The 14,973-nt window shown below is 41.3% G+C and overlaps 3 protein-coding genes and 1 long non-coding RNA gene across 9 annotated transcripts in view; 1 reads left to right on the top strand and 3 right to left on the bottom strand.

Moving 5' to 3' along the window:
- faf1 (Fas (TNFRSF6) associated factor 1) overlaps positions 1-1,382 on the bottom strand; it is a 36,329-nt gene extending 34,947 nt beyond the window's left edge. The window contains exons 1-2 of the mRNA XM_088394129.1: positions 1,095-1,382; positions 431-499 (exon numbers count right to left, since the gene is read on the bottom strand). Coding sequence (XP_088250255.1) covers positions 431-499; positions 1,095-1,154 — 129 coding nt within the window. The 5' untranslated portion in view covers positions 1,155-1,382. The remainder of the gene's footprint in view (positions 1-430; positions 500-1,094) is intronic.
- cdkn2c (cyclin-dependent kinase inhibitor 2C (p18, inhibits CDK4)) lies at positions 762-8,079 on the top strand. Of its 3 annotated transcripts, none has more exons than XM_088394137.1 (5): positions 762-2,050; positions 2,151-2,254; positions 3,395-3,463; positions 4,626-4,983; positions 7,519-8,079. In XM_088394137.1, the coding sequence occupies exons 2-5, from the start codon at positions 2,249-2,251 to the stop codon at positions 7,530-7,532; spliced, it is 447 nt and encodes a 148-aa protein (XP_088250263.1). In that variant the 5' UTR covers positions 762-2,050; positions 2,151-2,248; the 3' UTR covers positions 7,533-8,079. The 3 variants fall into 3 exon arrangements, with proteins under 3 accessions (XP_088250263.1, XP_088250262.1, XP_088250264.1); XM_088394136.1 differs by having other exon boundaries at positions 3,020-3,463; XM_088394138.1 differs by lacking the exon at positions 3,395-3,463 and having other exon boundaries at positions 765-2,050.
- Positions 2,708-6,343, bottom strand: LOC148388506 (uncharacterized). The gene is made up of 6 exons (XR_015862098.1): positions 6,173-6,343; positions 5,925-6,022; positions 5,566-5,808; positions 5,381-5,488; positions 4,616-4,973; positions 2,708-3,374 (listed from the first exon to the last, which is right to left on the bottom strand). It is a non-coding gene; the product is annotated as an uncharacterized LOC148388506 (long non-coding RNA).
- On the bottom strand, positions 7,644-14,908 carry rnf11b (ring finger protein 11b). Of its 4 annotated transcripts, XR_015862096.1 has the most exons (5): positions 14,329-14,908; positions 10,292-10,461; positions 9,433-10,179; positions 9,271-9,354; positions 7,644-8,219 (listed from the first exon to the last, which is right to left on the bottom strand). XR_015862096.1 is itself a non-coding variant. In XM_088394139.1 (3 exons), exons 1-3 carry the CDS (start codon positions 14,449-14,451, stop codon positions 10,008-10,010), a joined length of 465 nt encoding a protein of 154 aa, XP_088250265.1. In that variant the 5' UTR covers positions 14,452-14,908; the 3' UTR covers positions 7,644-10,007. The 4 variants fall into 4 exon arrangements, 1 of the variants encoding a protein (XP_088250265.1); XR_015862095.1 differs by having other exon boundaries at positions 9,271-10,179; XR_015862094.1 differs by having other exon boundaries at positions 7,644-9,354.
- Between the last annotated feature and the right edge of the window lie 65 nt (positions 14,909-14,973).

Genomic DNA, 14,973 nt, shown 5'->3' with positions numbered 1-14,973 from the left:
GAGGTCATGCTATAGGTCGTGAGTATTCATGGGGTCTCTACATACTCTTCGAAGAAATGGCATTGTTATTCCCCTCTAGGCCACAAACTAGTCATGACCGAACAAAACGGTGCATCCAAAATCATAATAATCATCTTGTGTGACATCAGCATAATTAGAAGTCTAAAAGATTAATGCTAGTATGTTTGTTTTTCCTTTCTTTTGTTTACAACCAGGATTTGCCAATACTAATTTGGCGGGTAGCATATCTTCTCACATCAAGTACCATTGTCTGGAAAACTAAACATGCAGATGATTACAAAACACCTCAAATGGCTATACATTTTCCCGACTAAAATTATCATTGTACATAATGAACAAAAAGGCTGTGAGTGAAGTAGCGATTGAGTCATGCGGGTCAAACAGTCAAGCATACGGATAATGAACTTACCACTAAGTCCCAGTTATTAAGCTCTAACAAGGTGATTGCCTCTGCAATGTTGTCGATTCCAGTGCATGCCTGTGAGTGAGGAGAAAAAAAAAAACAAAGGAATGAGGGTCATTGTGCATGAGTTAAAAGACTACATTTAATAGTTCTATTATTCAAAGAATTAAAATAGTGTCACCTTACAGTGAAAAGGCAAAGGCTATCCAATGAGCATTCAACAACAGGCAGATGATTTGAATAAATATGACGCTTTGGACTTCTATCAAAGTGCAGTCTCGCTTCAAAGCGCCCTACGAGCTATATTTTGTAAGAACATCTTCATCGTGATGTACGATGAGTGACGGGGGGGTAAACAGTTAACAGCTACGAGAGGCAACGTATCTCCACTTTCAGCCCAAATATTTTTCTGGTCCAGGTTAGCAAGCAAAAAGAAACATTAATTTGGTCCGAGTGCTTAGGCGAGCATAATTCGCTCGAGTGTTGACGAGGGACAACCAATGCTAATAACAGCCTTGAGTTAGCAAGCTGTCAGTTGGTTAGCTCGATGTATTAGCCGCAGAAAACAACGATCGCCGGCCCGGGAGAGCCGTCTAAGAGGTCGCACGGGTAGACGGCACCGCGCACTGACATAAACACACTCCGACATGCGTCGTCCGGGTCAACAAACCTGAAAGTCAGCCAGAATCATCTCCCTGTCCAGGTTGCTATCGCCGCTGTCGGAGGCCATGGCGATGACTGGCTAAAAGCAAGGCTTCTTCCACGGGCTCTCGTCACTTTCCCGCAGGGCAGGAGGATACTGATTGTGAATAAAATATTCGACTTAGACGTGATGACCCTTTTGGAGGCGTGCGAAAAGAAATGTTGAGCTTAACTGGGATGGAACTGCTTCAGGCAGTCATTCTACAAAGTAGCGTTAGAGTTCGACACTTTACGGCAGCTGACGTAAAGGACTGACAAATGCTGCAACGTAGTCGAGGACGTGGTAAGAGTTAAGAAATATATTGATGTAAGCTGTTGTTTTTGTGATCAGTGTTCTGAAATTGTTGTTCATTTTTTTCATTTGATTAGGCGAAAAATGTGTGGTTTAATTCACAATAATATTTAAGCGATAATAACCAAGCCACTGTAAATTTATGCACGTATCACTAGAGGGAGCCCGCGTACATTTGTCTGAGGGCTGTATGATGATGAGCATATGCACCTCACATTATTTTGAGAATCACTAGCATGTATTATTTGAAATAATTTAATTGAGTATGTTTGTGATTTTTTCCCATGACTCGAATGTGTAATTTTGCTATTTTTCATATTCAAATTGGCAGTTGAGAGTTGTTTTAGAACGACTGAAAGTCAGTACAGGTCAAAACCAGAAGAGGGAGACAAACTGCAAGGAAAACCAAGCAACGGCACCACACTTGTGACTTGCAGGGGGAAGTGACGCTCAAACACGGAGGAAAAAAGGAGTTTGTCCTCGGTGATGTTTGTTTGGCTTTTCAATAACTGAACCGGGAAGTGTCCTCTCTTTTTGACTGCGCGCTAGTATCGCGCTTTGTTTCTTTTACAGGAAGCTACCCGCCTGCTTTGTCAAATCTCATCCAATCTTGAGTTGTATATTTTTGAGAGGTAAAAGTGCGTGCGTGTGCTCGCGCGCGTGTGTCCGTGTCTGCGTGTGCGTGTATGTGTCATCCTATCGTAAAATGATTCTTTTTCTTATCCATACAAGTGTTTGTGCGAGTCTTTATTCGGGCGTTCGCCATCGAATCAAACGGGCTTGATGTGGTCTGACTCGTCCAACGCAGCAAATTTGAAAACGAGCGGGAAATGACCGTGAGTGGCGTCACTTTTTGTCTTGCTTCAAACTGTTCGCTATTCTCGTCCGTTATTGGGCCTTCTTTTTCATTTTTGTTTGCTTGTATAGTCTTTGATTTTTCTCTTTTCTCTGCCGTTGTTATACTGTCGCATGCCTCGCAGAGGTTTGGGCTTAGGTTACTATTAGTTTTTTTTTTTTTACTATTATTATTGATATTATTATTATCCATCCATTCATTTCTATACCACTTGACCCACGGGGATCACGGGCGTGCTGGAGCCTATCACAGCAGTCATTATTATTATTAATATTATTATTATTATTATAAATTAGGTATATTATTATTAAAATTAAAACAACAAAGTACATTTCAATTGTTTATTTATATATGGCAATAGACGCATCTTTGTCACCAAATGGAATTATTAATATATCCTTATTCATTATTTTCTATCCATTCACTAGGTGAACCACTTATCACGTTCATTCTAGTTATTTTATTATTAGAAATAGTAGTTTCATCATCATCACAGTTTAATGCATACTATTGTCACAATAATTAAAACAACACAATGATGTGGTGTTGTTCCACTGAATATACAGTAGAATATACATATAGACTTATCCCTATGTAAAATGTTTAACACATTACAGCGACTAACGTAATCAATTCAACCAAAATACGCGAATATTAAAATATTGTTATTTAATATGATATAATATTCTTGCTAATTGCTGTTTAAATGTATTAATTTATTGTCCAAATTGTTGATTCTCACTAGTTTTGTCTGTGCTGTAGCCTATACCCAGCTGTTTTTGAATGACAGGCAGGGTAGAGCTGTTCACCAGCCAGTTGCAGAGTTACCATATAAGGATTCACGTCAGGTTAGACAATGATTTTCTAGGAATCTGTAAAATCTCAATCCTGACATGGAGGCCGATAGAAGTGTTTCTTGTTTAATGTGATAGGACTTATGGGGAGGAGTCTCTCGCTCTCTCTTCCGCTTTCTCCCTCCCTCTTGTTTGCTTCTGCACATGCCTCAGATCAGTCCATTTTCCATTTTGGCCTCCTGTAATCTGCTCCCCCAAGAATGGCAGACATTTTGCCACTAGCTGATCGGCTGTGTAGTGCCTCTGCTAATGGAAATTTACCAAAGGTTTTATTGTTGCTGCAAAATGGGGCTGCTGTCAATGGAAAGAATACTTTTCAAAGGACTGCATTACAGGTTGGTTCATCCTTCTCCTCCATCACCTCAAAATTAATTTGGATATTTTACTCATAAACCTGTGATTTTAGACATTCCTGTGAAGGTTTATACATATTTTGATAATTTTTCATTATGGAAAGAAAATTCCAAAAAGGAGAAGTACTTGGTGAAAAAAAACAGCACAGTGGAGGTCAAAAACTACACAATGGACCACGCTAATATTGCAGAATTAGATTAATATGGATCACAAGTGTATTGTTCCATAGTAACTTCATTTAAGCAATTTAACATTAAAAAAGTGTGTTTTTGTAGGCCACTCCCTATTGAATATTCACTGTTTAACTTGACCTACAAAGCTGGTTCAACAACTACAATCATTTGAGCATTGTTTTGCATAAATGTTGTAATATAACAAAAGATTGTTGGTGAAAAATGTCTATATAGAAAAAAGACAAGGGACCAAAATGAAGGGCTTGCTAATAGAATTGTCACAGTCTTCCTCTTAACCAGCCTGGGCTTTTTTTCCCTTTTTTTTAAATCATTATTATTTTAAGACTTTATTTATAAAGTCACATTATTTATAAATGTATATATATATATATTATAAAGTTAATTTAGGACACTAAAAAGATTTATGGAATTTACTGACTGCTTGTGTACATGAAAAGTAGGCTACTTAACTTTTGGTTGCACTCCATTAGCTGAAATGTGGCCAATTAAAATGTAAAACCAAATGATTTTTTTTGCAGTGTAGAAAATAATGTCATAATATTGTAAATATATAAAATATTTTTATATAAATATATATTATAATATATATATGTCTTAATATTGTAAATATATAAAATATTTTTTATATAAATATATAATATATATATATATGACTTTCAGTGTAGAAAATGTCTTAATATTGTAAATATAAGATATTATATATATGTATATAGATGTTTTTATATACATATAGAAGAACACACACACATATATATATATATATATAATATTTTATATTTACAATATTAAGACATTATTTTCTACACTGAAAAAAATCATTTGGTTTTACATTTTAATTTTTTTTTAAATTATATATATATATATAATTTATATAAATATTTAATTTTCCTCATATGTTTATTTAATGATAAATGACTATTAAAATGCTTTTGTTCTTACCTCGCCACAGGTCGTCAAATTGGGCAGCACCGCAGTCGTCGAGGCCCTCCTGGAGGCTGGGGCTGACCCCAATCTCCGCGACCCGGTGCTCGGCCTCACGGTTACGCACGACGCCGCCCGCGAAGGCTTCGCGGACACCGTGCGGACGCTGCTGGCTCACAATGCAGACGCAAACCTCGCGGACGAACGTGGGAACTTCCCGCTGCATTTGGCCGCTAAGCGAGGCAGCGTCGAGGCGGTCCGGGTCCTCCTGGAAGCCACTGCGGCGCCCATGAAGGTGAACAGTGACGGGCACACCGCGGAGCAGTTAGCGCTTCTCCACGGGTGGAATGACACGGCCGCCTGCATTTCCAGCTACCTGAAATCAGGTGAGTATATTGCTTTTTAGTTTCATCATGACGCATGTTCCAAAATAGCCACAATTAAAATGTGACTAGAACAAAAGTCCTTCTAGTTAATTCTATCAGTTGAGCAGAATTAGTTCTTCTTTTTAGCGCTATTTAGCGAGCGCTATTATTGCTTTATTTTGGTAAGGTGTTGTGTTGCTGTTTTTGTTCCATTAAATTTTCTTTTTGTGTCAAAACATCATCAAAGTTCATTCATGTTTTTTGATACTCTCATATTTGGACACAGATCAGAGCCATTACAGCTCTGATTCAGTTGAGATGAAGACCTGAGCTAAAACCAACGACAGAAAGGGACAGGAAACTAAGAAAGGTTTCATTTTCAATGAGTATAAAATCTATAAACCCAAGCCATACTTACAGGCGAAGGACATAAAAGGATGCGAGCTTCAAAAGAAAACCAAAGTGCCAAGTCGACTGGTGAAATCACACTGGTGGAATGTCTGGGACAGCAGACACAGGGACACGCCTAGATTCCTCCGAGACATCCAGGAGGTCAGACACAAGAAGATTATCTGGGCATTGTGCCATGGGAGAGAGGCTCACCTGGGACATGGGCATAGCGTGGGATTCCAGCACATAATGAAGTTTTGCAAGCTCAGGCAGGAAGAGCAAAAAAGGTTTAGTCAGAAAAGAGGGGGAAAACCCGGTGAAGTCAATAAGCAGAGTATTCAGAGAAAGTTATGAAGACGTGGGCATCGTGGGAGGACGGATCATAACACAAGAGGACTCACCAAATACGACCACAAAAAAAGCAGTTGATGTACGTTACACTCTACCCGAAAGTCCCTGTGAAGTGAAACGTGATGATGTGTACCAGTCAATGCTGCCAGAAAAATTACCCAATATTCAAACGAGGCTTCAAAATCGTGAACAATCAAGCCATTGTTTTCGCTCTCAAATACCTGAAACCACGTCCTGCTGAACTGTCAATCAAATACCACCTGGCAGTGGATGCCATTTGGTGTAGTGTCTTTTGTATTACCCTGAAGGCCTCCTGTGGCTGGAATATGGTGAGGAGAGGTGCTAGTTAGCAGCTAGCTTGTGAGCTAACAGGATTGGGCCTCATAATATAGGCCTTATTTAAATCCTACCTATTGGACATCTGTGGACAGAGTTGAAACATATAAGCTGGACAAAGCACCATACAAACCTGAGAAGACTGGAGCACTTTGCACTTGATGAGCAGATCCAAAATCCTGCTGAGAGGTGAAATTGAGTGTACCATCTTGTTTCAAGAATTTTTTTGTAAAGTTTTGTTGAACCACAATCCAGAAGCAATGTCTGGTATTCAATGATTCATTTTCATTCATTAGGAGAGGTACTGCCAATTTTGTCCACGTGGGTTTACTGTTTATCTTTTGCTTATTTGCTTTTTTTCCCCCTAAATACATTTTAAAACAGTATCTTACAGTCATCATAGTCTTATTCAACATAAAATATAAAATTCACTTAAAGGCAAAATTTGGCATTGTTATAAAACAAAAGTCTGTTTCTTAGGCATTCTTATAGCATGGACGGACACATTTTGGGAAACACGCAGCAGTGTTGATAAAACAGAAATTGAGCGTATTTTTTTAGAGAAATACTACAATAAGCGCTCGACCACCGAAGCGAGTCCTCGTCCACCTGGTGGCGCCCCACATAAGCGCGTCGTCAGCCTTCGTTGATAGCGGAGTGTGTACAATTTGGCTGAGTTAAAAAAAAAAAGGCCGTGAACTCACTCTTTATCACTCTGTCACGTTAACGTGATTCTCCAAAAATAATTTCTAAAAGAGTTGGTAAGCGCTAACCGCTCAGATGTTACGATGAGGACGCGCATGTGCAGGCCGCTCAGTGCACCTCTGCCGAATTCTACATATACGCACATTACAAAAACATTTTATGGTGAGCTCATATTTGAAAACGTCGTTTGTAAAGAAAGAAACTAATGTATAAATGTATTCTTTATGCAACTGCACCGTGGATAGAGAATAGAACAGAATAAAATACAGTTGGTGTATTTTTTTTAATTTAAATTACATCCAAAAGGTGTATTTGCATAAAGTGCCGCGGGATATTTGAATCCTTAAAAATGATTCCACAACACGCACTCGTTCTATGTTCACAACCAATCCTGAAATTCAGTTTTGTTGCTATTATGGAATTATATCGTGTACGTTACAGCATTTTCGTGGAAACATTCGTCCTTGTCTCAATGTTATTGCCACCGCATCGTATCTTTTCGTTTAACGTCAGTATAGCAACATAACGTTGACTTTAGATGTCAAATTTAGGCCTAAAAGGGGCGTGGTTGTGACGTATGCTTATCGCGTTTGGATTGGTTGAGAGTATCACGCTGAAACTAAGCCAGCGTGACGTGGGTCAGATCACGAGGCCCGCATGCTTTAGCCCGGTTTTCAAACGCGGACGGCAATGATGGGCACTTTTAAAGCACTATAATTTACAGAAGTAGGTTTTATTGCAAAGAACTCACCCTGTTTTTCTTCTTTCTCACAGCTCAGAAGAATTGACGAAGATTTGGATGCGCACCTCTCTTCGTCTGCTTGTTTTTGCTCAACTGATGAAAACATGTTAAAAAGTCCATCAAGCTGATAAAGTTAAGAAAAAACACAATGTAAACATTGTCATTGTTCTAATTGATTTATTTGGATTGTGCCGCTACAAATAGACTTCCAAGTTGTTCGAATTCCAAATCAGATTATAGATATTATGTCAAGATCTGTAAAGATCTGGGCTACAATTGCTGACAGCGGAAAGACAAAGCCCACGTGACGGAGATATTGAATGAGTATAGGAATATAGGAAAGTTATACACCTTGATAGAAACGTGCATGATCAGAATATTAAGCTTACCTTGAAGTTACTGTAAAAAAAATCAGGGGTAAAGCAATACAACACTGTGCATCGTTAGTGATAAATAAAACTAGAGCTGATTTTCAAAAATAATTGTCCCCCACCCCTTCTCAATATTGAAATTGTGATTTAATATGTAATCATTTTTCCAAGGTCATCTTCCCATGTATTTCACAACAAATAAATTTACATTACAACAAACAATACGGAGTTTACAATAAATTTGGTCTTCTATGTTAGCGCAGCCACATGTGAATACTACTTCTTACAAAATGTGCCCGCCCCTGGAAACAAGTGGTGATGGTAATACGACACCCTCGGTTTCCCCAGCAGTTTATAAAGCCCTGCAATAAGAAACAATATTGAGTCACAATGCCTCACAATCCAGATTCAAAATGATCAACACTATTGATCTCATTATGTGAAAATATTATTCATCTCTTCTACAGCACAGACTGACGGAAAACTGTTTAGCTTCAGGCAGTGATAAAGTGAAAACAAGTAGCTTGTGTTCAGTTGCAGTGTCTATTTATTTGTCACCTGTAGCACTCTGCATATTCGTGTATAGTATACTCACACAACAAGGAAATGTCTAACAGGGATTCTTCCACAAACATAAAACACACACACAACCCATTCAAATGAGCAAACAGAGCTGGACCGTTTGGTTCTTACAAAAATCCACCCACAATCAACACGTGCCAGTGAGCTCGGCTTTTAGAAATAAATAAAACGCCTGGCCGCTCCCAAGTGAGGCAACTTTATGTACAGCTGTTTCATTGTCAACGAACATCCGGCCAGCAGTGAGCGCCCGCCCGTGAGTCATCTTGGTGGAAATAAATAAGAGCAGCTCATTTGAACTAAATTCCTTTTTAAATGAGCTCCAAGTATTCAAATTGTTTGCAAATTATTGGCTATGGGTTGTCGTTTGAGTTACATAGCTGATTCATAAAGCACTGTGCAAAAGGCGGTGTGTGGTTTTCACTGTTTTTACAGTTTAACTCATTTGCATTGCTAGTCTCCTTTTTCTACTGCGCGGCATCTACGTACGACTCGGCTCGCTATTTCCATTGGCAAAAGCCGATAACGGCACAACTGCTGTTCCCAAACTGCGAATATGCACGCGTTTACGGAACCTGCTTCGGACATGTGTCATGCACATCCTGTCTGATAAATTTCTAAAAGTGGTTAATTTTGTCTCCATTTTTGTGTTGATGGGAAAAGCTTTCACCCTGTGAATGTGTCGGCAGAGGCACAGCCGGTGTGAAGTTCAACACGTTTCCCGCTGCACTTTGTGTTGAAAGCCCTGTCATGAACATCTAATTATCCAAATACGTGAAGCTGTAAGGACTTTTTACAGACAGCGCAAAATCCCGCTTTAGACAGCTCTATTACCTTTTCCCCTTCGATGCGGCGAGCCGCCATGAAGGCGACATGAATGTTATGTAGGCCATGGCTTGACTTGTCAGCTCACATTTCCTTGTGCCATGTGGGGGAAATTAAACAAAGCCCTTTACAAAAAAAAAAAAAAAACACAATCAAATTGACATTTCTCACCGGGGATCAAGACTGAGAGCGTTGTAATCTAATCACGTATCGGTGCGGCTGGCAGCTTGGAGCCGGCGGCCATTTTGCAAGCTGCAAATCTCCAAGACTGCTACTTCTTCTATCTCCTCTTGACAAGGATCCAAGGCAATCTGAGGGAAAAACAGCACGGCGGGCAGATGGGCCATCTTGAGTGGCGTCACAGTCTACATCAAAGATACACAACTCCCAAAAAAGGTTTGGGATACTGGGCTTTGAAATTCCATGATGAACCTAAAATGCACTACAATCTTTGCAGGTGAACCTTTGACCTTTGTGAGTAGTACAAGTATGTGACACTGTCTCAGTGACCTTTTCTTCTTTTTTAAAATGTCCGCTGCTTCCTGGTAGGCAGCTCCAATTCCTTCTCTTTCACAGACACAATCCTGACCAGCAGGCCCACTCGTGAACACTTGCTCCCATCTTTACTAATGCTGGATAAGTCTACGAGTGTGCAGTCCATGTGCCAGTTTGTGTCAAGCGTGGTCCATAGGAGTGTGTGCGTGTGTGTGTGTTTGCATATGGGTGCGTGCACATGCGGATGTGTGTCAGTTGGTCTCGTAGGAGGAAAGCAAGGCGGCGTCCACCGGCTCCATGCAGGACGGGCAGGTGAAGGACCTCATGAGCCAGTCGTCGATACAGTCCATGTGGTAGATGTGCATGCAGGGCAGGAATCTGATGGGGTCCCCGTACACAAAGTCCATCATGCAGATGACGCACCTGCGGAACCAAACGCAGACGTTTGACTAGATGTCGCGGCTCACCTGTTTTCCAGCGAAGCGCCATCAGGAGTGAAGCAAAAACATAACATTTGGTGAGTTTCACAACTTACTCTCTGATCTTTTTCTCGGATTCATCCCGCCCGGGGTCAAAAACACCCCTTGGAAGGTGCTGGATCAGTCCGATGCGCTGAGCGATGCGCACTTGCTCCTCTTCTGTCAGTTGGGTGGCGAGTCGGGGCTGGCTAGGTGTCGGGTGGTAGGTTGGAACGTGAATCTGTTCCTGCAAACAGAGAAAGAGACATTCTTTTTTTTTTATATACACAAATGCCAGATCTAATGTTTATTGCAACACAAATAAGTCGACTTTTGGTACGTGAACACAATAGAAGCAACGTCATTGTTGGTCATGTTCAAATCTAACAAAGGAACATTTGTGAGCAGTGACTGGACTTGGGGATGCAGCATGTTCCCTGGCAAGTAGATGGGGATGTTTCCCAACAAGAGCCAAAGGCAGCAGGACCCCACACACAGGCAAACAAAATTGGTTGGCCTCCCTTTATGAATGGAAACCCACATTGGTCACAGAATTAACTTCAATCTGACCAAAGTCATAATAAATTAAACAGAAAAAGAAATATGATAGTGGCAATTGAGTGGCTTTCGAAATAAGTGGCATTTTCTAAAGGATAACATTTAAAAATGACACAGGAAATCATGGCAGGAAATTACTCCCTTTGTGGTGGCACGGGTTTCTGAAAACATTTGCAAGCAGCAAAATGGCAAAAACGAAAAGATCAATCATTGACTAGATGAATGTGGCCTCTGTAAAAAAAGTCACTTGGAGATTCCTTTTCTTTGCAATCTGAATAATACATTTGTGTGGGGCAGTAACACGAGCGAGCACCATGAGTCAGCAGAACTGGGCTAAACGGCTCCTCCTTTCACCCGTGCCAAACGAGGATAAAAGCGACATGCACGAATCCTGGGAGGGAGTAGCTACCATTACCGTGCGTGCATGCGTTAGCTGTGCCAATGGTCAGCAGTCTAATTGTGATCCGAGGCCTCTCCTTTCTCTCAAATCTGGTGCGTCAGCTGACTTGCAACAACTGTCCGTTACATAACCTCGGCTCGACCGGGAGGACACGGTCAGCGCGTGGGACGGGTGAGCGGGTTTAGCAAAAGGGGCATAGAAGGCGAGTTGAGCCAACACGGAGGGAGAGCTTGGCTCTTCTGATAAGTGTCAGCCTGCCAAGCCTCGGCTTTGAAAAGAAAGTAGACAACATTAAGCGAGTCTACTTGTTCGGATGCAGTGAGCATGACGTCATCTTAAAGCCAGAAACCTGAACCGTTGAGAGGTTCTTCAATCTTGGTCTGCTGTTTCTGGGCTGCCGAGTAACCAAATCTCTGGACGGCACCTGAACATACGAAAGACGTCTCACAGCATCACGTTGCCGAACAACAATGGGGAAGGAGATAAGGGCCCTTCCAATCCGGGATGTTGTGTGGGGATAACAGCAGAGGCTGATGACTCATGCTTTGAGTGTATACGAATGACGCGATTGACCTGGTGAAGCAGGAAAAAGGATGACCTAATGACTAAATAAACCCAGCTGCACACTGAGCAACACGGCAGCAAAAATTGTAAAACAAATTACAAATGGCGACTGACCCTCGATTGTTGCTTCATTAATATGATGCAACTTTGGAGGAAGAAGCTCAAAAATACTCGGGTAGGGGGAAAATCTGTAAATAAATGTCAGTGCAGTGGCAACATCGATAGCGCCTCTTTGTACACAGACGTTCGCTTGTGCAAACAGTACACACATTGAATCATGGAAGGCATAAAAAAAAAAGACAAGTACAAACTGCTTCTATTTATCAATTTGTAGCTATAAACCATCCTGACTCGAGTATATTGATTCATTGCCCTTCCTTATTTACCGCAGACCATTTCAACATCTATCGAAAGCATGAGCTAAAACTTATCCGTGAAAGGCACTTCAAGTATGCCTTTAATTCTGAAGCTATTGAGCTGAGTCATTGTATTTTCAGGCTGAATAAATTCTCGTACGTAATCTTTGGCTGCCAACTTGGAAATGCCCTTTGCGGTTTTGCTGCGTTAACAAATTGGGTTTAAGGACAAAATACTGTGAGGGATAGTGAAAAAAAATATTTTCAAGTAGCTATAGGGAAGGGGCGTTGTTGTTGTTTTGAAAAATTGTCTGTGGCCCAGAAACAAGGGAATTGCTTGGTTTAGTTACATATCTGGCTGTTCGGTCGGTGTTAACTTGTGAGGAGCTAGCATGAGAAGCTAATGTAGCAGTCTAGCAGGCCTTACGTTCATCCATCCACTCTGGCTTCATACAAGGGGCATTGCAGGTCACACTAATGCAAACAGCTTTATCTCCCGCCGACTGCTCTCACACAAATGCGTCAGCGTTCTTCTCACCGGCTATCTTCCACACCACCAGAACTGTGAGTCAGTCAGTCAGTCAATGAACACTTGGGTAGATATTCTCTAACATGAACGGCACTGCACACTTGACATTATAGAGCGGGCACAACATATTTTTGCTTAGTTGCCTAAGTGGTCTGGTGAGCTCAGAAGACCCATTCAATCCACTTAGCCCGGCTGGTTCCCACAAGAGAGGAAACTGCTCCTTATACTGAAGCATTGGCAAATTCCAAAGAGCCTCCCTTTGTTCATTCAGGAAACCAGCACCATGTGCCTTTAGCTCAAACGCCTGCCTTCTGATTCATTGCTGACTGAGTGCATTCTTGTGAAACAAGTGTCATCATCATAGAGAACCACAACAGATGTTAAAAAGTGTACATATACAAAGTAAGAGCCTCCCACGGACATTCCCTTTATTTTTAGAATTGCCAATATTAACCGTTTAAATCTTAAATCCACCATAAACTCTGAACCCCAAGCCCTTAATTTGACACAGGAAGGCAGACATCCTAACCACAAAGTTCAGCTTCCTGTTTTCATCAATTTTCAGGTTATATATATTTTTTTCAATGTACTCTAACACACTCTTTTCATTTCCCGAGATCACAATGCTTTGACTGTCTGACATTCAGCTGACTCATGTCGATTGAGGGAATAAGCTAGCAAGAATTCAACAGTTTCAGCTTGAAGATGAGTCAATTTCAGATAACGTGGGGAAGAATCATCTGACTCACATCTCTCGGGTCCCCTTCATATGAGGAATCTGTGCATACAGTTGTGGTTTTGGCCTGGTTATAGATGGAATTACAAAAATTGACTCGGTGAAAAAGTGCGTCATCCTGAACTGTGCGAACACGCCAAAAATGCGTGCCGTGTTCCCAGCTTGGAGAAAGTTGTGCTTACTGTGGTCTACTGAGGGGCACTATGGGGGAGTTGGATCAGGCTGCTATGAAAGAGCCCTTTATAAAGGTAGCTTTTAACTAGTTTGTTAAGCCTCTTGTGAAATTCTGTCAGTGTAAACAATAAGTGCACCACTGGCTTGAAAATCTGGCCATATTTAAATGCATTAATGAGCCATTTCATTATGTCTTTATAAAATATTAGAATGATGATTGACAGTGTTTTGCATTATTTTGTATCGTGATGGCGCCTAGCACAAACTCACCTGTGACCCGAATGAAGAGAAGCTGAATGGACTGTTCTAAGTCCACCAGCTTTGCTGATGTCACGCAGGATGAAAGTTGAAACTCCAAGTTTGGTTTAACTTATCAGGCACTTTCTTTGGTGACAATACAAATTGTAGCACATCAATGTATCTATGTTCAGCACTAAAAAATGAAAATATTTTTTAAAAATGTATAAATTAACCGTTTTGTGTGAGAAATTTACAGATTTTCATATTCATTCCTGGTTCATTGGCTATTATTTTAGTCTGAGCCTAACCAAGTAGACTATATTCGTCATGTATATTTATAGCCTGTGTACGTTAATACATCATGGGAGAATGACCTAATAAAAATAGCAAATATGTATATTATCACAATCGTCATTAGATTTTTGCAAATCTGCATTCATACATAAAATAGCAAAGGGACAGTGTCGAACCTGTCAACAGCTGATCTCGACCCCCCCCCGTCCCTTCCTCCCTTTCTGTTTTTTTACTAGTGTCGTTTACCTCGCACAGAAAGTTACCTGGTAAGGGGGCGGCGGCTCCAGGTCAGGGTCGACGCCATCTCCATAGCTGGCCCGGTCCGACTGGGATTCGTGGAGCAACGACATGTCGTCCGAAGTTGGGGACTTGAGGCAGTTGCCCATCTTCGGCCGAACTCCTTCCTCTCCCCTCTGTTTCTCTCGACGTCGCTTTCCTTATGTAACAAAGCGAATATTTCGCAGGCCACCTTTTCTAATTATTGTTTTGTTATGAGTGACGACGACGTGGTTCCAACACGAACCGATGACGTCTGTCTGCCCACCTCTCCCAGACGACGGGAGGGCTACCTTGGGCTCAACAAGACAACATCCCTCAAGCTAGCCGCTAGCCACACAAAGAGCTACTCTAGCTCGCACAGATTAGCTAGCTGGAACACTCGTTTTTAATTTAAAAATACACGCCAAATTGGCTCTTACAATCCATAAAGGGGAGTCAGGCGAAGGAAGGCCCGACAGTCCTCTTTTAATTCATATTAGTTCCTCCCGGAAACCTTCGCTTGACTGTCAGGGACTTTCCAGTTTTCAGTCGCTATCGACGTCGACGAAAGATGGGTGCTGTAGCAACACCAAGCCCCGCCCTCAAGACTATCTGCCAATCGGTATTCGAGTATGACCACGCAGCTTTTG

The sequence above is a fragment of the Syngnathus floridae genome, chromosome 13, assembly GCF_059516105.1.
Source record: "Syngnathus floridae isolate MCC-2025c chromosome 13, RoL_Sflo_1.0, whole genome shotgun sequence".
Lineage (NCBI taxonomy): Eukaryota > Metazoa > Chordata > Actinopteri > Syngnathiformes > Syngnathidae > Syngnathus > Syngnathus floridae.
The sequence above is the reverse complement of the archived record's forward strand: the minus strand, read 5'-3'. Positions and strand labels throughout refer to the sequence as shown.